At 37.2% G+C, this 23,582-nt stretch overlaps 2 protein-coding genes across 18 annotated transcripts in view; one reads left to right on the top strand and one right to left on the bottom strand.

Moving 5' to 3' along the window:
* LOC131438815 (glucose transporter type 1) overlaps positions 1-23,582 on the bottom strand; it is a 611,808-nt gene that overhangs the window by 359,765 nt on the left and 228,461 nt on the right. The window lies entirely within an intron of this gene.
* LOC131438818 (uncharacterized) overlaps positions 1-23,582 on the top strand; it is a 151,442-nt gene that overhangs the window by 5,810 nt on the left and 122,050 nt on the right. The window contains exons 2-3 of the mRNA XM_058609129.1: positions 6,181-6,475; positions 20,193-20,305. Coding sequence (XP_058465112.1) covers positions 6,181-6,475; positions 20,193-20,305 — 408 coding nt within the window. The remainder of the gene's footprint in view (positions 1-6,180; positions 6,476-20,192; positions 20,306-23,582) is intronic.

Genomic DNA, 23,582 nt, shown 5'->3' on the forward strand with positions numbered 1-23,582 from the left:
TGTGAAAAAAATGAAAAAAAAAAAGGAATTTCGTGTGTTGATGAAACACTACTTTTTGATGAAAAAAAGTGCCGCCGATACCGAAAAATGGCTTGATGAGTGTTATCCAGACTCTGCACCGGGCGAAGCAACAATTCGTAAGTGGTTTGCAAAATTTCGTGCTGGTCATATGAGCACCGAAGACGATGAACGCAGTGGACGTCCAAAAGAGGCTGTTACCGATGAAAACGTGAAAAAAATCCACAAAATGATTTTCAATGACCGTAAAGTGAAGTTGATCGAGAGCTGACACCCTAAAGATATCAAAGGAACGTATTGGACATATTATTCACGAATATTTGGATATGAGGAAGCTTTGTGCAAAATGGGTGCCGCGTGAGCTCACAATCGATCAAAAACAACAACGAATTGATGATTCTGAGCAGTGTTTGGAGCTGTTATATCGAAATAAAACCGATTTTTTTCGTCGATATATAACAATGGACGAAACATGGCTCCATCACTTCACTCCGGAGTCCAATCGACAGTCAGCTGAGTGGACTGCACGCGATGAACCGAACCCAAAGCGTGGAAAGACTCAACAATCGGCCGGTAAGGTTAAGGCGTCTGTATTTTGGGATTCCCATGATATAATTTTCATCGACTACCTTGAAAAGGGAAAAACCATCAACAGTGACTATTATATAGCGTTATTAGAGCGTTTGAAGGATGAAATTTCAAAAAAAACGGCCTCATTTGAAGAAGAAAAAAGTTTTGTTTCATCAAGACAATGCACCGTGTCACAAGTCGATGAAAACCATGCTGAAATTGAACGAATTGGGCTTCGAATTGCTCCCTCATACACCGTATTCTCCAGATTTGGCCCCCAGTGACTTTTTCCTGTTCTTAGACCTCAAGAGAATGCTCGTTGGTAAAAAATTTAGAAACAATGAAGAGGTAATCGCTAAAACTGAGGCCTATTTTGAGGCAAAGGACAAATCGTACTACAAAAATGGTATCGAAAAGTTGGAAGATCGCTATAATCGCTGTATCGCCTCTGATGGCAATTATGTTGAATAATAAAAACGAATTTTGGCAAAAAAAATGTGTGTTTCTATTAAACGATACGAACTTTTCAGCCGAACTGTTAAATGGTATCTAAAGAACTATTAAGATAACATTTTTTGCAAATCGGAGGTAAAAAATTAAGGTAATTTTATTAGCTTTGTGCACTTTTCGCAATGCGAAATTCGCACCAAACGAGTGCAAATAAAGCCAGCGTTCGAATAAAGTGCTCTGAACAGCGTTCAATATCTTATAAAAACCACCTTCTGAAAGCCTACAATGAATCCGGCGATTACATCATTCAGCAGCAGAATAAATACATTTAATATACCAGAAAAATTTAAAATGGTAATCTAAAATGAAGTAAGCAAAGTCTTGGCATTACATTCCTTTTGTGGAACCGTTCATCGTTAGCTCGGTTCGCAGAGCGGCTTTCGCTTCAAACAAGAGGGAAAAATTCATCGAAGTAGGAACACATCGGAGAGAATACAGATAGAAATCGACAGTTTTTAGTGCCATAAATGATAGTGTTATAAACCGTAATTACAGTCAAATCATTTAGTTTGTAACCATTTTCAGTGTCTCTACATAGAATCAAGCAAAGAGTTGATTGGATTTCCTCATATATCAGGTGTACGACTTTGCTTCCGCCGTTTTTCGATAGGTGGCTCTACCGGCTGAGGCTGGTCAAAATACACAGATGATAATGTTCTCAAAAGTGAGTGTGTACAGTGCCTAACGAATTTTCATCGCCGTTTCTGTGACAGTTGTTCTTGTTTTCGTATTATTCACGCTCGAAAATGTCTGTTTATGTGCCCAATTCTCGTCATTTGCGGGAAGTTTTACTTTTCTGTGGCAATTCGAAAAAAATGCAACTGAAGCGCATCGAATGCTCTCAGAAACTTACGGCGATGCTGCTCTGAGTAAAAGAACGTGTCGGGAGTTGTTTCAACGTTTTAAAAATGGTGATTTCGATGTCGAAGACAAACATGGTGGTGGAAGAGTAAAAACCTTCAAAGATGAACAACTAGAAGCATTAATTGATGAAGATTCGTGCCAATCCCAAGAAGAGCTTGTCGAATCGTTGGGAGTTAGTCAGCAAGCCATTTCAAAACGTCTCAAGGCCCTGGGCGCTAAAAGAAAGACGGCCACAATATCAAGAGCGATATGACAAAGTCATCCTCCAACACGACAATGCTCGGCCTCACGTCGCAAAAGTGATCAAAAAGTACCTGGAAACGCTGAAATGGAGGTCTTGCCCTACCCGCCGTATTCCCCAGATGTCGCCCCTTCTGACTTCCACCTATTCCGTTCGATGGCACACGGCCTGGCAGATCAACATTTCAATTCTTCGAAAAGTTGGAAGAATGGATTGCTTCATGGATAGCGTCAGAAGAGGACTCCTTTTTTCGACCCGGGATCCGGACAATACTTTGAATAATTCATCTGTAAGCACTTTTTCGCAATAAAGCTTTTAATTTGGGGAAAAACGGTGGAAGCAAAGTTGTACACCTGATACAATAATTTGATTTCATAAAATCGATTTTCAATCAGAATAAGTGTCGTCACTAATACATACAAAGTCTAACTTCATGTTCGTCACGACGCGGTGCGGAATGTTAGCGCTGTAGGGAAGCATGTGGCAGATTTCCTTTGTGCGCCGTTCGCCAAACGAGAGGCAACCGATTTGTTTGAAATTTTGATCGTGTGTCGAAATAATTGTCAACTGTGTTGAAGGTGGGAGTAATTCTTTTCAGAATCCAAAGCATTTTACAAATAACTAATGAGATTTTACTTGATATGGATAATTTATTTGTAAAACAATGTACAAAAAAATGTGGATTTTCTGAAGAGATCTGCCCCTTATCGACAGCAGTATCATATCGATCTCGCGATTATGTCTCTAACATTACCTACTACAAGTTTTTTTGTGTGCAACGTGAACTTTACAGGTGACACAAATCCACATATGACACAATTCATGAGAACGTAATCCGTGAAACGACTGAGTTTTACAAGAATGCTATAAATACACGTCAAAAAATTCCCTTCGCTTTTCAAACAAACGTGTAAATTTATATGTTTTAGCACTTTAAAATATGTCAGTATGTATTAAATATAACTTAGATTTACTGTAAAATTGAGTCATTTTTGACGCTCATATATGTCGGTCTCAGAAGACGTAAACTTACACTTTTTTTCTAGGTGTGTAGATTTCATGAGAAGGACATGCTCCTGTAAGCGTAGCCGCGGTGACCATTTTGCTGATATTGTTTTCCATTTATCTCAGAAAATGTAATTTTTATTTGAATATGTAAATAACGTCTCTTATTGAAAAACCATCTAGTTCAATTTGTTCAACCTTTTTATTTCGCAAAAGAGTGAATCTTTGTGGTGTTATCTTTTGTGAATCCTTAACCATCGATTTGATAGAAGGACCACGAGAACTTTGGTATTTCCGTCGGCAAACGTTTCTGTTTGGAAATTGAAGATTGTCGTCGATTTTCGTTTTGCGGTCAGTATCTTATTAACCTATTAGCTTCAAGGCAATTCAATTAATTACATTACAGCTGTACTTGGATTTCTGAATGTTATTAAAAGATGATCTAAGTCGAAGTCATTCAGTTCACTACAAATATGACCTTGATCAATCAGGACTAGATCGACTGTAAAGGGCGGTTTAGTGCTGGTTTATTTTTGACAACACTGTTTTTTGACAGATCACGCGTGAATCGTGTCTTGTTGTCATTTGGTCTATAGTTTAATGATGAATGCACGCTGGTGAAGTAGGAGGAAGAATTCTGGCCCATTTCTGGTTGAATGAATACGTCAAATACGTCAAAATGTGGCAAAATTGCACTTCTGGAGTGAAGACCAGCCAGAATTATTTCAAGAGCTACCAATACATCCCAAAAAAGTCACTATTTGGTGTGGATTATTGGCCGGTGGGATTTGTTTGTGAAATCCCGGCCAATATGTTGGAGAGATTGTGCCAAAATTGGACTTTGTGCATGGGCCATCTAAAGCGGAGCCGCGGCCATCATTTGCATGAAATCATCCTCAAACATAAAATTACACAGTTCGAACAAATCTTGTGATTTTACATCTTATAATATGCACATAAATGGAGCGTCGTTTTTCATACAAATTTATATTCAAGAACATGGAAAATTGTGTGATTTCAAAATTACATGTCTTGAATTCGAACGAAATAAAAAACAAAAAATCGATAGCAGCAGCGCGACTTGAACCGAGAAACATCAGATCACAAGCACATCGGTTACCCGACTGAACCTCAGAGCTCTTTTCTGTTCATTGAATAATTGATAAATATGAATCCATGCAGCGGCACTTGACAGCCGAGTGCAAATTACACTAGGAGCATGTAAAGTTCTGTGCGAATGGAATATTGCGTCATTTTAAAAATTTATTAGTAATGAATTATATCGTTTGTAGAATTCTGTCACCTGTAAAATTCATTATTTTTTCTGTGTAGCGTACAAAATCATTGCACGATCCTACTGACACTAAGAATCCTTCCAGGTCGGGGTTCGAACATATGACAACTGGCTTGTAAGATCAGCGACCTATGCATTGAACCGCCAATTCCAAGTACTTCATGCATGCACAGTACGAAAAAATCTTGTGATTTTACATTTCATAAGATAGACATGAATGGAGTTTCGTACATTTTACACAAATTTACATTCAAAAACGTAGAATTTTGTGATTTGAAAACTACATAGCTTGGAATCAAACGAAACAAAAAACGAAAGATCGATAGCAATAGCGCGACTTTAGCCGAGAAACATTAGATCACAAAGCACGCCATTTAATCGACTGAGCCACAGAAGCAAATGGTTAATGAATAATTAATACTGTTTAATCCAGACAGCGGCTTCCAAAACCAAGTGCAAAATACACTTGGAGCCTTCGAAATTCTGTACGAATGGAATATTACGTTATTTGACAAGTTGCCATTCGCTCTTTTGTCACAAGTAAACATAAAAAAATAATGAAATTTACAACATGTTATTCAATGATACTTCCTAAAAGACATCAATTGAATCAAAAATTAGATCATCGATGTAAAAGTAAATTAGAATGCCTTGAATTTTCAATGATTTATACAACATATTTAAATTTACGCTTAGTCTTGCATTTAAAGCATATTGAAAAGTAAAGATCTGAGGAGTATATTCAATTTTCTGCTCCAAATATGTGCATGAAAATAAATGTAAATATTTTTATCTATTTATTACTTGAGAAGGGAAAATCAAATTCATTTTATCTGTACTTTGGTCATTTGATAATTTGATTTCGATGACCTTTCAGGACAACATGTAAAGGTTTTTTGGATTTATTGTCACACGGAAAAAAAGAATAAAACTTCTCAGCCGTATGAGATCTTTCTATCCATTTACACACTTCGAAAAAACCCTGTGATTTTCCATCCCATTACATGAAGCGTCGCAGTTCACGCAAATTTACGTGGAACAACATTCAACATTGTGTTTTAAATTCCATGACATGAAATTTACTGAATTAAAAAAAGAGGATCCTGAAAGCGACCGTCGAGAGTTGAACAGAGAATCATTGAATCACAAAGTACGCCTGTTAGTCGATTGAACCACAGAAACACACATCTGCTTGGCTGGTAAAAGGTGCATTTAGATGTATACAACCGCACCTGCTAGCAGAATACCAGCTACAGTCGTAACCAGTAACATTCATGCTAATTTAAGATTGCAGTTAAAAGAAATCAGTTTAACGAGAGGAATTCATTCCGTATTCAATTGAATAGTTTTTTTTACTCTAGATGGGAAATAAACCAATTTAATCAAATTCTTCTAAGGCCTACAAAATAGCTAACAAGTTGACATAGCGTTCCAATCGAACGAAAATAAATTCTAATTTAATGAAGCTAGCAGTCATCATCAAACAGTTCCAGAACGCTTCGATCTCGATGGTGGACTTACCTGAAAAGAGAGAGAAAAAAACAAATAAAATTTATTGAATCACTGCATCAATATTGTCGCTTTATGTATACACGTTGACTTGGACTACTGAAGAGTCCGTTAGAGGATGTCAGTCAATCAGCAAGTCTAATATTTTAACTTTTCTCTCGTCCTGTAGCTTTCCCCACCAATTTCGATGCCACCCGCTCCACCAGATCCGACGCCGCTACCATCTGGCAGCACTTCAGTATCGTCCTCATCGCGACCCACCAGCTCTATAGCAACGGTACCACCCCAACCGCGCCCGTCGGTGGTCACCGTGATGGCATCTCCGTCGACCCAGCGCCAGTACCGAGCAGAGCCGCCCAGTCCGTCGGACTTGGAAGGGATTAATTTATTCCGTTTCGATCCACTGCGGACGCTTCAATTCCTGTCGCTCGAGCTCAAGTCGAAACTGAAGGAACTTTGTCCAGGTAACTGGTTGTTTAATTTAATTTCCACTTCCTGAGCTTCCTGTCGGAATCGTTCGGACGGTGGCCATCATCCCGATACCCGATGGCAGTCGTCCAGCACCGAAATTCGAAGGCTACCGGTGCTCTCATTGTTCGAGTCTGGGAGCGGTAACAAAGGATCCATCGAAACGGAACGTCGGTCTTTCGACGGCTGTCAAATTTACCGGAAATATTGTTTGGTTTTGTTTATTCTACGACGAAATTTTCTGTTGTTGTTGTTGTTGAAAGATTTATCAAACAATTGAATTGCTTGAAGAGAGAAACAATATTCAGGCGTTGGTGGTGTTCGCAAACAGAAGCTCTTCAGCTAGAAACTTTCATGTATTCAGTGATGAATGGAAATTTGAAATGAGAAATGGCTGAATGTGGCTTCACATCCGGAAATATTCAGGGTACATCAGATTTTCAGTTGAATCAATACGGTTTGAAATCACACCACAGCACTGCACTGATCCCAATCATATCAAAACACGCGTTTTTTTTTTGTATTTGTGATTCAGGTGCTTTCATATCTCTAGCAGATATTTTTTTTTGAAAAGTCAGCATCGTTTGTTGTAATAAACATTGGCATTAATCCACGTAGAAGCGAGTTGAACAAAATATTTTGCATACATTACAAAATAGAGAATTCATGCCTTCAGAAAAATTGTAGACCATATTAAAACAACAACAAAAAAATGCCGATGACATGAACTCTTTTCACAACGCATTGGAGTCTAAATTTTAAGCATTGCCTAATGAAGGTTCCTAAAGTCAAGTTTTCCATAATAACTTTTTGCAGCGTTTGTTTTAAGTTTTCAAATGTTCTACAAGTTTGTTTTAATTATCAAAATACCTCTTTCTATCGAAGGTTGCCAATTTTTATGTTCACAAACTACGAAGTTTTTGGACAAAATAAATACAAAATACTGAATATTCAAGTATCAATATCTGAAAATGTGGAAATATGTGGAACCAGCTTTAACAAACATTGTATGATCAAGACACTATTTGAAAAATTAGTAGTCACGACTAAAAGTCATTTATGTTTGTATGATAACACACTACACCGAGACCTCCATTTACGAACTAAACGGGAGTTGGTAAATCGAGTTAGTTCGTGAAAGAAGTTCACATTATTTGGAATTTACTTCGTAAAAAAAGTTTGTGCAGTGAATGTTTTATAACCTTATCATATGAATATTTTCGGAATAGATTTTATAAGTAGGTGCCGGAAAACGATGACTGGAGTCGTTTCAACATCCAAAATGGCGACTTGCGGTTTATTGATATTCATTGAAACCCTTTACAATACAGATATTTTTTTAAGGGAATTGAATGCACCGGAAAACAACGTTTGAGATCGTTTCGAGCAACCTCAAACATTATTTTCTTGCATCTGACCATCAAATCCATTCCAAAAGTATCCCAATCATAAGAGTTTTCGAAGAATATCAATAAACCGGAGGTTGCCATTTGGGCTTTAAAGACTGTCCCAGAAAGTATGGACGCAACCAAAAACCGCGGCAATTTCGCAATAGTTCAGAATCTGTCAATTTTTATGGCTGCGTCCTGTTGTTTACACCCTTCTCTAACCACTTGTGCAGTTGTTTATTCGTTTTCATTAGTTTGTTTCGAAATGCGTGGACTTTCAGCAGAACAACGTCGAAAAATTGTGTACAAATGGTGCTCAGAACGCGGACTGTCACTGAGAAAGATAGCAAAAATGAAAGGAGTAAGTGAAAAAGCCGTCCGAAATGCAATCAGGAAGTTCGGTGAGGAGGATAAACCGAAAACGGGTCGAAAAAAAGGTCCCGCTAACCCTCAGTTGGATAAACGTATACTAAAGGCGTCCGAGCAAAAGAAGAAGGTTTCAGTTTGGGAGGTGGCCAAAAAAGTGAGCACTTTGAAGTCAAACGTTCTTCGTGCTAAAGAACGTTTGAATCTTCGAACCTATAAGAAGCAGAAACAACCAAAACGTAGTCCGAAACAAGAAGCATCGATCAGGCCGAGGGTTCGAAAGCTGTACAATACGATTCTTGCTGGAAATTTGAACTGCATATTCATGGACGACGAAACCTACGTGAAACTCGATTACAAATCCTTGCCAGGACACAATACAAAATTATACGGTGCGAGAAGGGCAAGTGTTAAACCAGTCCGAGACATCGATTGAAGTTGAAAAATTTGGTAAGAAAGCTATAGTCTGGCAAGCAATTTGTAGCTGCGGTAAGATTTCGAAACCCTTTATCACCACTGCTTCAATGAACAGCGAAATATACATCAAGGAATGTTTATAAAGACGACTTCTACCTATGATTCGAAGCCACAAGGATCCTGTTGTCTTCTGGCCAGATCTTGCTTCTTGCCACTTCTCGAAATCAACGGGAGAATGGTATACTACAAAAAATGTCACTTTCGTCCCAAAAGACATGAAACATCACCAAATTGCCAACAACTTCGACCAATTGAGGAATTTTGGGCATTAACGAAGGCACATCTTAGGAAACATGTCTCGGCAGCCGAAACCATTCAACAGTTCGAAAAAGATTTGAAGAAAGTGTCAAAACTTGTCGCCAATAAGTCTGTACGGAATTTAATGAGGAACATTCGCAAGAAAGTGCGCCAGCTAGTCTACAATGGCGAAGTAGCAAATGTTGTGAATAATATTCTGTTGTTGTAGTCTAATATTATCAGTATATTGAATAAAATTTGAATATCTAACACTTGTGAATTATTTACAGCGAAATCAAAGTGCGTCCATACTTTTGGGACAGTCTTTAGAAATGACCTCAAACATTATTTTTCTGTACCTACACATCAAATTCGTTCCCAGAATATCCACATTGTAAGAGTTTTCAAGGTATACCAATAAACCAGAAGTCACCATCTTTGATTTCGGAACATCCGCAAACATCGTTCGTTCACATCAAATACGTTCTAAAAAATTTCCATTTTGTAGGGGTTTCAAGGAATATCAATAAGCCGGATGTCGCTATCTTGCATTTCGAAACGACCCCAAACATCGATTTTTGGTACCTACATATCAAATCCGTTCCGAAAACATTCATATTATGAGGGTTTTCCGAAATCTAGTCTTAAAACCCATTCCAAAAATGTCAATATTGTAATGGTTTCCATGGAATATCAATATCTTTTATACAAAAAAAAGGCGTCAAAAAGTTATTCTAACCCGAAGAGGTGTATGACTTTGGTAGCTTTATCCACTATGGATATTTCTTTTACACCACATCGAAACGCTGTCGTTTTAGATTGCGTTTAAGAATGCCCTTTATTTAAATTAATCGTTTATTTATATCCTATCCTCTCCTAACTATATCCTATCCTAGCTAATTGAGTTTTACAGTATGGATTACTAAAAACCCGGGGGGAGGAATTAGAACGCGCAGCGTAAATCTGATTTAACCAATGACATGTCTCGGCCATTGTATGATTTGAGTAGGAGAAAGTGAGTAATGTTTCTAGACAAGTGTGTGAGTGTGATACAGAGAGGAGATGGTGAGAGTAGTCAGGTTAAACTCTCGTGAGTGTCGGTTCGAGTCAGTGTGTTTTCCTGGGTTACTGTTATTCTAGGTCATGTCGTATGGCACTTGATTGAGAGAGGTGTGGGACGTGAAGAGAAGGGAAATGACATAGCTGATTTTTGTTTTGGGTGACTTAACGATTTGCAACATGACGCTTCCTTATTTATTGGTCGCGGTGTTTTCGTTGAGTCGAAGTAAATGCTGACACTTTAATTGCTTCATGTAGGTGAAGTTTATATTTCAAGTGGGTTTCTGGGTTTTCATGACATGTTTCTAGGTTTTCGTATCGGGGTGATTTTTATGTGTTTTTTGTTAGGTGCATGTGATCTGGGTAGTGTTAGAGATTTAATGCCAGAGTCTCATATTACATGACCTTACGGTTAAAACCTATATAATCGAAATAATTAAAAAATAATCCGCTAGTGACATCATCTTGATCATCACAAAATGGGTGATGTTTCTTTGAAAACTTCCTATGAAAATATTCGAAGAACCGTGTCCCAGTCAGGAGAGATTCGTTCTATCGAAAAGGAAGAACTATTTTCCTGGTATCCTGTATTGCATACTTTTTGACGTAACGTTTTAAGAAACCTACATCACTGATCACAAAGTATCCTGGTAAATAGCTGGACACGTGCAAAAATCAGCTGGTTACATGCAAGGATGGTTTTTTTCGTATCAAAGAACACTCTCTAGCAACTCTCCACACGATTCAATCAGTGCCATCAAAGAGAGACGGATATCATCGCAGCAACAAAAAACCCGACATGGTTCATTTAACATAGAATGGATACCAGCGTGAATTTCTCTCGATGACCTGTCTGAGCATCACGGGTTAGCACGCTGCTGTGGGGATTCTCTCTGAAGCAACAAACGGTCGCTTATTCTCGTTTTGTGATCCGATTCTATATCTATTTTGTTAAGGGCAGTGAAATACTCAGAGTATGAAGTGGAGCGAAGAAATGTAGAAAAATTCTCTCACGGTTCATGCATTGAGAGGCAGCAAGTTCTTCTATCAGATTCAAAATTTTGTATACAATGTAGAGAAATATCGAGCCGCTTTCTGTCAAATTATCGGCAATCACTAACACTGGTTACATGTCGATATTGTCCGAAAGTTGTTCACTATGATAAACCATTCGTGAAACTGGACAAGAAGACAAGCACACTCAAGGACGGTGTTATTTCCACAGAGACCCCAACTAACCCCTGTACTTCTGGGACAGATTTTAAACAGCAATAAAACAGTCTCATTATCGAACCCTTATCTACAACCAATGTACAATAATGTACAGCCGCTGTCGCTAACAACGAACTCGACGCCTGAGAAAAGGAGAAAAAATGCTTCTGCCAACAACAGCGGTGCCGAATCAATGCACAGTGGTCCGGATCCACAATTTAGGGGGACAAAACCATTTTTGGCTTAGCCTTATACTTTAGAGCTGTGATGTCTTCAGAACAAATGATCAGTGAAAGATAGGCCATATTTTGAAGCATATGGTGTTAGGGTGGTTCTTATTATTAAGGTGATCCAAATTTTTTTCCGTATGTGTTGAGATAGAGGACTGCATCCTTCGGCAAAATTGTAGGAAAACTTATATCAAGCAACTTTGCCGAAAACACTATTGTAGTATCTCTAACGGTTTTAGTGTTACAGCTATTTTAATAGAGCAACTCACGGTGTTCCTAAAAAATCAGATTTTTTGCTCCAGATTTCTTATTTTTCACTTCTCGTTTTTGGTGTCTTTGAATATCTTTTAGAGTTTGTTGAAACCAATTTTTTATGACTTGCGCATTCAGGTAGCGTTATGAGCAAAACTAGTTCAAAAACAGATCATTTCTAAACTGCTATATCTAACATTGGAGCAAATGAGAAAAAAATCTGTTTCTTTCATTTGATAGAAAATACTTTCGAGCATGTTTATAAAAAATGGGGGAGGCGATATATTTTAAATTTTTTTTATTTGGGGCTTATCTCTCACTGATCATTTCTTCTGAAGACATCATAGCTCTAAAGTATAAGGCTAAGTCACTAATGGTTTTGTCCCCCTAAATTGTGGATCCGGACCACTGTTCAATGGACTAGGGCGTGAAAAGTGAACCATTTGTTCCTGTTTCATTCTTTGTGTTAAGAAGAGCAGAACAGAAGTTAACAACGAGGTCCAGCTAAACAACTTCATAATTAAATAAATTGTGTAAATAAATTGTGTATGGTCAAGTTAGGAAAAATAAATCAAGCCTTAAGCAAAGAAACAGATGAATCACATAAATGAAGTCGTTGGAAAGTGAGATTAAGTTTCCCAATTTTGGTACACCAAGTTACGTGTTTGCCATTGCTGCAGCCCGGAACATTATCATTTGCTAAAATCGTCGTCGTTTCAATTTGAATGCGTTTCCATTTAATTATCGATAAAGTTTGCAACAATAGCACTTTCCAAGTCACAGTTTCCCTTCTTCCCATTAATCTCGCCGCCATGCCCTGAGCGACGACTTTTCGGCATACAAAAAAGGAAGAGAAAAATTCCGAAACAAGAAAACTAATTTCCTCTTTTGTATAAAGTTTGTGATGGCATACTCCATACCACAAGACTGCCGGCAATTTTGACACCCCACCCCTATCGGTATGTATCGAAACCAATCTATAAAAGCTCATCTAACGACCGTCTCCGAAACCGATTGCTCGATGTGGCGCTTGCAGGCATACATGTCGAGGGTAGTTGGGGAAGAAGGATTTTTCTTTTTCCACATCGGAAAACTATACAACATTGTCGTACGAGCCGATGACGACAACGACAACGAAGTAGGAGAAGATGGCTAACGACGGCGCACACACACACTACAGGTTCCACACCAGCAGCGATGTTACTCATGAATTAAATTACAATTAAAATTTCCAACAGCATCATCAGTAGCCGGGTAAGTAAAGGCAACCGAGGCGACTGCTGAATGCGGGTGGAAATAGGGCGGAAAAAGTCGTTCTCTAGGATGTTGCCCTTTTCTACCGCCGAAGGTTACCGCTAGCTGCCTATATGGGAAAGCCGGTGAAGAACTTGCCGGGGAAGTACTTTACGAGAAGAAACACTATTTTACGGTGCGGAACCTAAGGTACTCAGAAGCTTTCGGGTTGTGGGATTCGTTTCCCGTTTTCTCGCTACTTAAGATCTAGAACGAAACTAGCGGTGGGATGGAAGGAAGAAAGGAAGGGCCCGTGGCTTCCCCGAAGAAGCAATCGCAAAGCAGAGGGCACGGATTGTAGCGCGAGCCAACCAGAAGCAACCGATTTGCATATTATAATGAAAATTGAAATCAATGTAATTATTTTTTCATCATTCCGCTCACGTTTGCTAAACGCGACGGTCTACTTAGTTTTATATTTATATGATGACTACGCTGCAAGTGGGTGTTCTTGTTGTGCGCCCCGTGTCGTAGATAAACACACGATCTAAGGATATCAAGTGTTGGGGACTGTTCCCAGTACGTAAGCTTTTAATCCTGGGCGACGCTAATGGATTTATTCGACGTAGTTGAAATACGAATCGGTTCGTGGGAAAAGTTTTTCCAATCATTCTACCGTTAATGAAATGTTTATTTCCTTGTTTGCTAATGGAATTAAGCGTCACATATCGCCTAGTTCGAAGATTTGTTCGAACAATTAAAATAAATAAAAACAATATTCTTTCGCAGTTTTTCTCTTTCTAATGAAGAAAGGTTTGTGTTTGTATTTCAGATGCAAAACCGATTTTACCAAACTTATGCTCAAATGAAAGCCACTCTTACCATAAGAAAATTTTTGAATTTCATATGTATCTGACTTCCGGTTCCAGATTTACTGGGTGAAGAGTGAAAACAATCCGGGTGGGTAATGTCAAAAACATAATCGGATTGACGTGAATACGAATAAAAATGGCTCGCTGAAACTCATACTATGTCCCTATAAAGTACGTTATCAACAGGGCAAAAGTGGGCTATATAAACATTGTAACACTCCGAATACCAAGAGGGTAAAAAAGTGGAAACGCTAATTTTGACTGACTATATCTTAGCCATTTTTGGACCGATTTCAAAACTTTTTTTTACCATTGTAAAGATAAATTCATTCTAAGTGAAATTCATTTAAAACTATGGAAAGCCGAATCTTCTATTCAAAGTTTTAATAAAAAATTTTCCCGTACATTAGAGCTAGTATCAAATTCAATCGATTGGCGTGAAAAAATTCTTAGCTGTATTTAGCATTCTTCGAATACTCTAGAATACTCTAGAATTTCTGTGAAAATAGCGAATTTTTTGAGACATTCTCAGTAAAGTTGAAATTGATTTTTTCTAAAACATATGGCTGATGTCAAATGTAAACTATTGGTATATAAAAATGTATATGTCGTCGCTTTGATTTTAAAGATATGTCGAAAATACGAAGTTTTCGATAATTTATGCTTGGACTTTTGGTTACGTTTTTGATCAAAACTTTCATTAACAAAGTGTAATTGAAAAATTTTCTGTTCCATTTATGTTGTGACGTATCTGTCTAATGATAAACAAATATTCAAAATCGGACTTCTAACAGCTGAGATATGGCCAGCCAAAGTAAGCGTTCCCACTTTTTTCAACAGACTTCAGTTGGACAGGCTTTTATTCCGAATGAATTTATCTTTCTTTTGATTAAAAAAAGTTTTGAAAACGGTCCAAAAATGGCTAAGATATAGTCAGTCAAAATTAGCGCTCCCACTTTTCATGGTACCCTTGGTAGTCCGCGTAACTTTTTACCCCCTTGGTATTCGGAGTGTTAAATAACTATGATATGGTAATGGCTCTCTATTTCTTCTGAGCTCCTATTTCCATCTCATTCCTTCATCTCATAACTTTGAACATGTTTTTAGTTTTTGTCACTCATGTCCGTCATTAAAAATGAATTATTTTTCCAATTTTGGAAACATTAACAGTTTTACAGTTCGTCATGTTTCTAAATATTTACTAATTGATTGTAAATCAAAAGTAAACCAAGTTTACGTGTGTTGATAATTTGTGTATTACGTACATTTTATTTGGTGCGTATGTCATAGATCTATGTATTTGCATACGCAGTGCAACCAGTTTATCAAAGAGACTTGAACGATAGAGTTTAAAACAACCTTTTTATTAGCAATAATTTATTCTCAAACGAATATTAAACCTGACTTTTTGGACGAAATATCAGTTCTGATCAATTTTTCGCCAATGTTTGATAAAAAATTGCTTACATTTTATGAATGCAGACTATTTTTCCCTAATAAAAAAAAGTTGCCTACACTGCTTCGATGCATTTGTATTAGATCGCGCTACACAAAATGAACAAAACCTAAGACAAGACCTGACAACTGGCTTCTCATTCTTCCTTCCGAATTATCCTTCTCGTCATTTTAGCCCTGTGGAATAAAAAAATATAATGAAATAAACATGAAAAATGTTTTGTGGATGCATTTTTTTATTATATATTAATGCTTAAAACAATTAATTGGGCTTTGATGACAAAACACGGAATATCTCATGTTGAATGCAAAATCGAATCCATTGTTGACGTATTACCGGATCTTTTGGAAACCGGAAAAAGTCAAGTTTGGATAGAAATGCTTAGTGCGACCACAGTGTGGAACACAACAGTTCATTCTTCTCGTAAAACTAAACGCACTTTCGAGTTTACACTAATTTAACAAATCTTTTATGGTTACACTTTAATTCACTAAAAAGAAAAACGATTTTAATTACATAATGCTGCCACTATAAATATTTATTACAAATGAGATTGAAAAAAAGTGAAACATTCTCTGAAAATTTTCATTTGCATTGGTGAGCTAAAATTATACATTTTAATAAACTTGTTTTCTAATTTTCTTTATACTTGGCATCATTGCTCGCGTACCCTGCAAAAGTTTTTTCTTTTCACATTGTGCGGGAAGCAACATCAAAATCAGCCAATCAGAAACTGGTCCATTTTTGGAACAAAAGCAGCCCCCCCAGTTGTCAGGTCTTGTCTTAGAACAAAACTAACTCTTTTCTATATAAGAAGCAGTTTTTCGAAGAAACAAACAGTTTTACGATAACCTTCCATATCCATTGCCATATCCAGGTGCCTATTTGCGGGATTACTAAAAGAAGATACGTAGAACTTTATTTCGCAAAAAAAATCTGCAAGAAAAAATGCATATATTCGTTGCTAATCAAATGTGTTCGTGGAAGTAAATTAAAAAAGAAATAATTTTTCTCGAGCAGAACGAACTGATTTGTTTATTTCACAACCATATGGAAGATTTATTGATTAAAATCAGGAAAAGAAGCGTAGGAATTTGTTTTTACGCACACATTGTTGATATTACTAATACGCTTGCAAAGTGTCTTGCTTCTTCATTATATTTCGTATCGCAAGGCTGCCAAGCTTTCATCATCATCAAATTCATCAAATTTTCTTCTCTAAATTACCATCAACAAGCATTTTTTTAGCATCCGTGACATTAGTTTATTTATATTATTGAATTTAATATTTCAATAAAACTGTTTCGTCTTCGAATATTACTAGGAAGTTCGTGTTAAATACTAATGAAATAACCATTATGCCAAATCTAGTAACACTGGTTTCATTCCGATATATGTGAACCGGCCTCCTGTAACGACGCCATCTTGATGACATCAAAATCGGAACTTCAAAATCAGCTGATTGCAACGTAAACAAACAAACAGTAATACTTTTGTTTTAAGCATTTACCTTGTTTAGTGCACGAAAATTAGTGAATTTTGGGTCGACTCTCTTACAATAACTTGTCGGTTTACCTAAAATACAGCAGACAGTGTTCGGGGACATCAAGTGGAGATAATTTTCACAATTTGAGAGCCGCGATGAGTGGGTATCAAAACATCGCAGTGTTTGGGGCTCGAAACGCGAGGGGCTCAATGTTATCGGTATACTTTCAAATGGCTGGTGCTCACATACCGGTGTCAGATGGGTGATGTCAACATAACGGTGTTAAATGTGTGTGTTTCATCCGTTTCATCGGCTATGCATCGGATATTGTCATATTTTTAAAGGGGCCAATAAAAGTTAACCTCACAGTAAAATTGTAAATGTAAAACGAAAGAAAACGAAACTCGAGCCAACAATTTTTAAAGTCGAATTGTCTCCAAACTAAAAATATCATGTGTTGTCTCACATTTGGTATTAGACCCTTTTAAGAAGAATTCCGACATTTTGAACCGGAGAGTGTAATAGTGCAATATTTTGTTTTGATTGCTGTTGCAATCGCTAATTAATAGGATGAATGTTGGACATATCAGAGGTGTTTTTAGCTGTTTTTTCAATATCAGGTTCATTTCCAACAAATTTGAATCAATTCTCAATATGGAGCAAGCCGAATTAAGCAGAAATATGAAATAGTGATTTTAGTAACTAAATCAGATTTTTACAAATGAGATCAAATAGGGACCCGTTACCGTAATTATATTTCTCCCGAAACTCGACGCGGGTCGTGGTCGGGATAATAAAAATCAATTTTTTTCGGGTACGGGTTCAGATTTCAAAAACTTGCATTTAAAGACGGTCGATGTCTCGGCTTTTCAAAATCGAAAACGAACTAGACGGATTCGGGACAGATTTGGGCTTAGAAATGATAGTTTTGTCGGGTTGCGATCAAGTACTGGAGAAGATTTATCGGGTGCGTATCGATTTCGGGTTGGGAAGAAAAGAATCAGTTCGGGTTCGGGTCGGCTACGGATTTTTCTTTGTGGACCACGTTTTCGGGAAGTTACTTTGCTAGGGATATTGTACCAAAGGTCATCTCACTAGAATAGTCGGCATATTATTTTGTCGATAACCCGATTTTATATCAACGAATTGTGATAAAATCGGGTACATTATCTATGCTTCGGTTCTAAAAAAAAATAACACCGCAAATGGCCGAAAATTGTTCAACACTGCACAGTGGTTTGAATCGACAAAAACATGAACTTAGTTCTCTAGCTGCTAAACCGTTGATTCAATACATAACATATAGTTCCTGTGGAGAACTCATTCACAAAAATATACCTCGTGATTTGATCACAATAAAAAATGTGCAAAGCCTACTACGATAAAAGTTCATTTCAAGCTTTTTTCCCTCAAGAGATAGAAAAACGATGTTTTCTTTAAAGTTTTAGAGCTTCTAACGAGAAAATACTTTGCCGAAGAAGCTATAGATCTAACGCATATAGTTTCGTATATATGGAGCATTTTCGTTTGAAACCACTTAAAATCGATTTTTTGTACACAACTTTTTTCGCAATTATTTTCAGTGTCTACTGTGTTCGAGACAATTACTAAAAATGTAAAATTACACTTTTTTGTTGAATACTGTGCACTGTTAAAACTAATGCTCTTTTTTTATACCTCGACTGCAATTTCTTGCAAAAGTTATGAAGATAAACAATCTTGCGTGATATGAAGATAAACAATTTTATTAATGTACGTTTTTACTAAGAAAATTGTAAAAAAAAGCACTCTTTATTTCGTTGTCTTATTTACACAATTTAAAAAGGCCACATTACTCACTTCGTATCTTTATATTACTTGATTTAAGCTTTCCAAAAAGTATATGTATGTGCCTTTTTGTCTGCGACCCTGCTTCCTATTAGTAGTTAAAGTTAGAGTATATAAAAGTTTAAACGTTAAATATCTTTTAAAGGAAAAGGCTAAACCGTGCACAGTATTCAACAAAAATGTGTGATTTTACATTTTCAGTGATTGTCTCGAACATAGTAGACACTGAAAATAATTGCGAAAAAAGTTGTGTACAAAAAATTTATTTTAAGTGGTTTCAAACGAAAATGCTCCATATATACGAAACTATTTGCGTTAGACCTATAGCTTCTTCGGTAAAGTATTTTCTCGTTAGAAGTTCTAAAACTTTGTAAAAGACATCGTTTTTCTATCTCTTAAGGGAAAAAAGTTGATGAAATGAACTTTTTATCGTAGTAGGCTTTGCACATTTTTTATTGTGATCAAATCACGAGGTATATTTTTGTGAACGAGTTCTCCAAAGGAACTATGCATATCGAATCAACGGTTTAGCAGTTAGAGAATTAAGTTCACGTTTTTGTCGATTCAAACCACTGTGCACTGCTGTTATAGCGGCGAAAGATTTGTTTGACCAATACTGCCCATACTCGCATATCAGTCCCATATCGATTTTCACCAATTTTGAGGTAGCTTGAGGAATGAAATCTATCCTCAATATATTCTCAGAAATTGCAATAGAAGTTGAGGGTTTGTCCAGTAAAATGTGAAAAAAGTATCAACTCATATCAGTCCCATTCAGTGCAAATTTCAATTATTTCATTTGTTGCAATATTGGAATAGCAAAGGTGCACTAACAATATTTCATGTAATAATACCATGATTTGGCATTAGGTAGCACAATGAATAAAAAAATACGGAAATAAAATTTCGATCGTCTTTTTCTCAACATGCCGATTTTCCATATGGGATAGATATGCAAGTATGGAAAGAAAATAGGAAAGCATCATGTCTGAAAGCAGAGAAAGGAGCAAATTACCTGAATCGATTCAAGATTTTTCCTCCGAGACACGCTGAAATTTATACCCAAATCTTCGGATATTGAGACTTATCACATCGCAAACAAGCTCTCGGAAGGCCCCAAGAGGCTATAGGTAATCTCTTCTAAACATTTTACATTAAAATGTCACTTAAGTGTGTTGTTTTTTTTTAATACAATTCGAAACGACTTCAGCTGCCACATAACCTCCTGTGAGTATCTTCCTTGAGGGGCGGTAGGAAGCAAGGTTCGTTGAGAAAATGTTTTTTTTTTACTTCTTCCGTAACGATCGTTAGCTTTCCGGGTCGTCAGCTCTCGCACGTTCATATAGAAAATGGCATTAAACGTAATGTATTTAACTTTTCCTTTATTACCCTCCTTCTACTCGACGCTGTTCCTTGAGGCTGACGATAGGTACTGAGGTAGGGTAAATGTCCGTGCTTCTAATCAAAATTTGCTATGACCTCAAAACCGAGAGAGCGCATTCGAGCTTTCCACGGCGGTCCCTCTGCAACCAGAAAACTTTGTGTGTAGTTCCATCACCCATCCTTCGTTCACGTGCAACAAACTTAGTTACGTTCTCTTGCAATTCTTTTATTTTAGAACAGAAGAAACTGTACAAAATCTCCAAGGAGCTACTGTACGCGGTGAAAATACTGACGGAAGACTTTCGTGATGGGTCGAAGATGAAGATGAAATGCGGAAACGGCGGGAAGGTGAGTTGAACTTTTTCTCCTCTTTTTTTATTACATTGCATTGTAATGGGACTTCAACAACTCCATCGCTTGTATTTGATTTTATTTGTGCTGCTCGGTTGATGGTTGATAGAAAAAAATCGCCCACTGAAATCGATTCCAAGCCACAACCGATACTAGCCTTGCTCCCTGGCACGTATGGGCGGCAAGGATTACTACGGCGAACGGAACCGTAATCCATTCAACATCTCTTTGTTGCGCTCGATCGATGATTGACAGTTGAGCAGTTTGAGTACCAGATGTGTACTCTTCGGAAAGCAAAGGTATATGAGGGTGTGTGGTGGTTCGTGATATAAATCGTTTACGAAACGATGAAAAACAATTGAGCAAATTGTTTCAATGGTCAAAGGACATTCGACTACGGCGTAGTAGCAGTTTGCTCATAAATCTAAGAAACATGCCAATATTATTCCGGTTCAGCATACGTACACCATTTATGCATACATAAGTTAGACCCGCCCAGCCATAGTCGACAGTTGAAATTGTTAGCCATAAATCCTGGTGTCGAAATTGATGCCAAACAGAAAAAAAACTCCGCTCCGAAGAGATTTGCCGAATCGTAACCAAAGAATTTTTCACCGAATATGCGTGGTGTGAACTTACCAAAAGGTAACAATTTACCGTAGGGAGTAATCGTTCCTGAAATCTCTTCTAACTCATTCTTGTTGTTGCGGTAGTTTGTCTTGCGTAATTGATTCTAACGAGAATCCGAGGTAAATTGCGGAGGCAATAGCTGCAACGATTGCTTTGCACGTAAATACTGTCCCAGAAAGTATGGACGCACTTCGATTTCGCTGTAAATAATTCACAAGTGTTAGATATTCAAATTTTATTCGATACACTGATAATATTAGACGACAACAACAGAACATTATTCTCAACATTTGCTACTTAGCCATTGTAGACTAGCTGGCACACCTTCTTGCGAACGTTCCTCATTAAATTCCGTACAGACTTCTTGGTGACAAGTTTTGACACTTTTTTCCAATTTTTTTTTCGAACTGTTGGACGGTTTCGGCTGCCGAGACATGTTTCCTAAGATGTGCCTTCGTTAATGCCCAAAATTCCTCAATTGGTGGAAGTTGTTGGCAATTTGGTGATGTTTCATGTCTTTTGGGACGAAAGTGACATTTTTGTAGTATACCATTCTCCCGTTGATTTCGAGTAGTGGCAAGAAGCAAGATCTGGCCAGAAAACAACAGGATCCTTGTGACTTCGAATCATGGGTAGAAGTCGTTTTTGTAAACATTCCTTGATGTATATCTCGCTGTTCATTGAAGCAGTGGTGATGAAGGGTTTCCAATTTTTTCCGCAGCTACAAATTGCTTGCCAGACCATAACTTTCTTACCAAATTTTCGACTTCAATCGATGTCTCGGTCTGGTTTAACACTTGCCCTTCTTGCACCGTATAATATTGTGGTCCCGGCAAGGATTTGTAATCGAGAATCGTATTGTACAGCTTTCGAACCCTCGGTCTGATCGACTACGTTTTGATTGTTTCTGATTCCTATACGTTCGAAGATTCGAACGTTTTTTAGCACGAAGAACATTTGACTTCGAAGTGTTCACTTTTTTGGCCACATCCCGAACTAAAACCTCCTTCATTCGCTCGAACGCCTTCAGTATACGTTTATCCAACTGAGGATTAGCAGGACCTTTTTTTCGACCCGTTTTCGGTTTATCCTCAAAGGTGTTATCCTCACCGAACTTCTTGATTGCATTTCGCACGGCTGTTTCACTTACTCCCTCCATTATTGCTCTGTCTGTTCAAACAGAAAGGTCAAATTCCACAAAAAGAATGTAATGCCAAGACGTTGCTTTGCTTTGCTTCCATTTTTGCTATCTTTCTCAGTGACAGTCCGCGTTCTGTGCACCATTTGTACACTATTTTTCGACGTTGTTCTGCTGAAAGTCCACGCATTTCGAAACAAACTAATGAAAACGAATAAACAACTGCACAAGTGGTTAGGCAGCGAAATGGCAGCGGTTTTTGGTTCGTCCATACTTTCTGGGAGAGTCTTTAGCATATGAACATCCAGTATGCCTACAAATTCATAGATAATTCCATTATATTCAAGATTAGCTCTCTCAATTTAGCTTAGAAATACACAAAAGCTCTCGGATCTTGAACTATTTGGTTGTTTTATTATTGATATCGTTTATTTATACCCGGTTTTATCCTTTTGGTCGTTCGCCTAGTAACTATTAAAATATTGTGGTTTTGAACAACGACGTAAAACACTGTGTTCTCTAAGCAGTGATTTGTTTATTACGCCTAGTATGAAGCATTGTATCTCACACAAATTTAAATTCAAACACATGTAAAATTGTGTAATTTGAAAATTGCATGGATTGAAATTAAAATCAATAAAATACGAAAGATTGATAAAAACACGACTTGAACCGAGAAACATTTGATCACAAAGCACGACATTTAATCGACTGAGCCACTGAAACATATATCTGGTTGAAGAATAATTGATACATATAAATCCATACAGCGAAACTTGGTAGCCAAGTGAAAATTACACTCGAAGCCAGTAAAATTTTGTACGAATGGACTATTGCGTCATTTGACAAGTTAGGTAGTTATGAATTGTATCAAATTATGTCACCTGTAAAATTCATATTCTTTGCGTACTTTTTTGCAGATATTGGAAAATCCAGTCAAACGTCAAACTAATTTTATACTAAAACATTGCAAATATTTCTGTTGAAACCTACGCGACATGTAAATCGACAGTACTATGAAATAGACATCAGTTGAAACGAAAATCTGATTTAAAACCATGATTGATGTAAAATTACATTGAGATTAATTTAGTTTTTCATTGAACATACTGTATATCTACAAACCGCTTAGTTTGGTAATGTAACTTTACATTTAATTACCTGCTCCAAATATGTGCATGAAAATAAATGTAAATTCACAAAATATTTTTATCTGTGTATAGCTTGTTTTTCCGATAAACTGTATGGAAAGGGGGCGGCCCGTTTGGCATAAGGTCATTTGGCATAATACCGTTTGACATAACGCTGTTTGGCATAATGGTTATTTGGCATAACAGTTATTTGGCATAATGGCCATTTGGGATAATGGTCATTTGGCATAATGACATTTGCCATAGTAATAATTGGATTCATAATATTTTAATCTAATGTCTATTTTTCTGAGAAAATCGATTGGACGTTTTTAGTTCATTTTGCACATTTTACCTCAAAACTCCCGAATCGGAA

Source organism: Malaya genurostris, chromosome 3 (genome assembly GCF_030247185.1).
Source record: "Malaya genurostris strain Urasoe2022 chromosome 3, Malgen_1.1, whole genome shotgun sequence".
Lineage (NCBI taxonomy): Eukaryota > Metazoa > Arthropoda > Insecta > Diptera > Culicidae > Malaya > Malaya genurostris.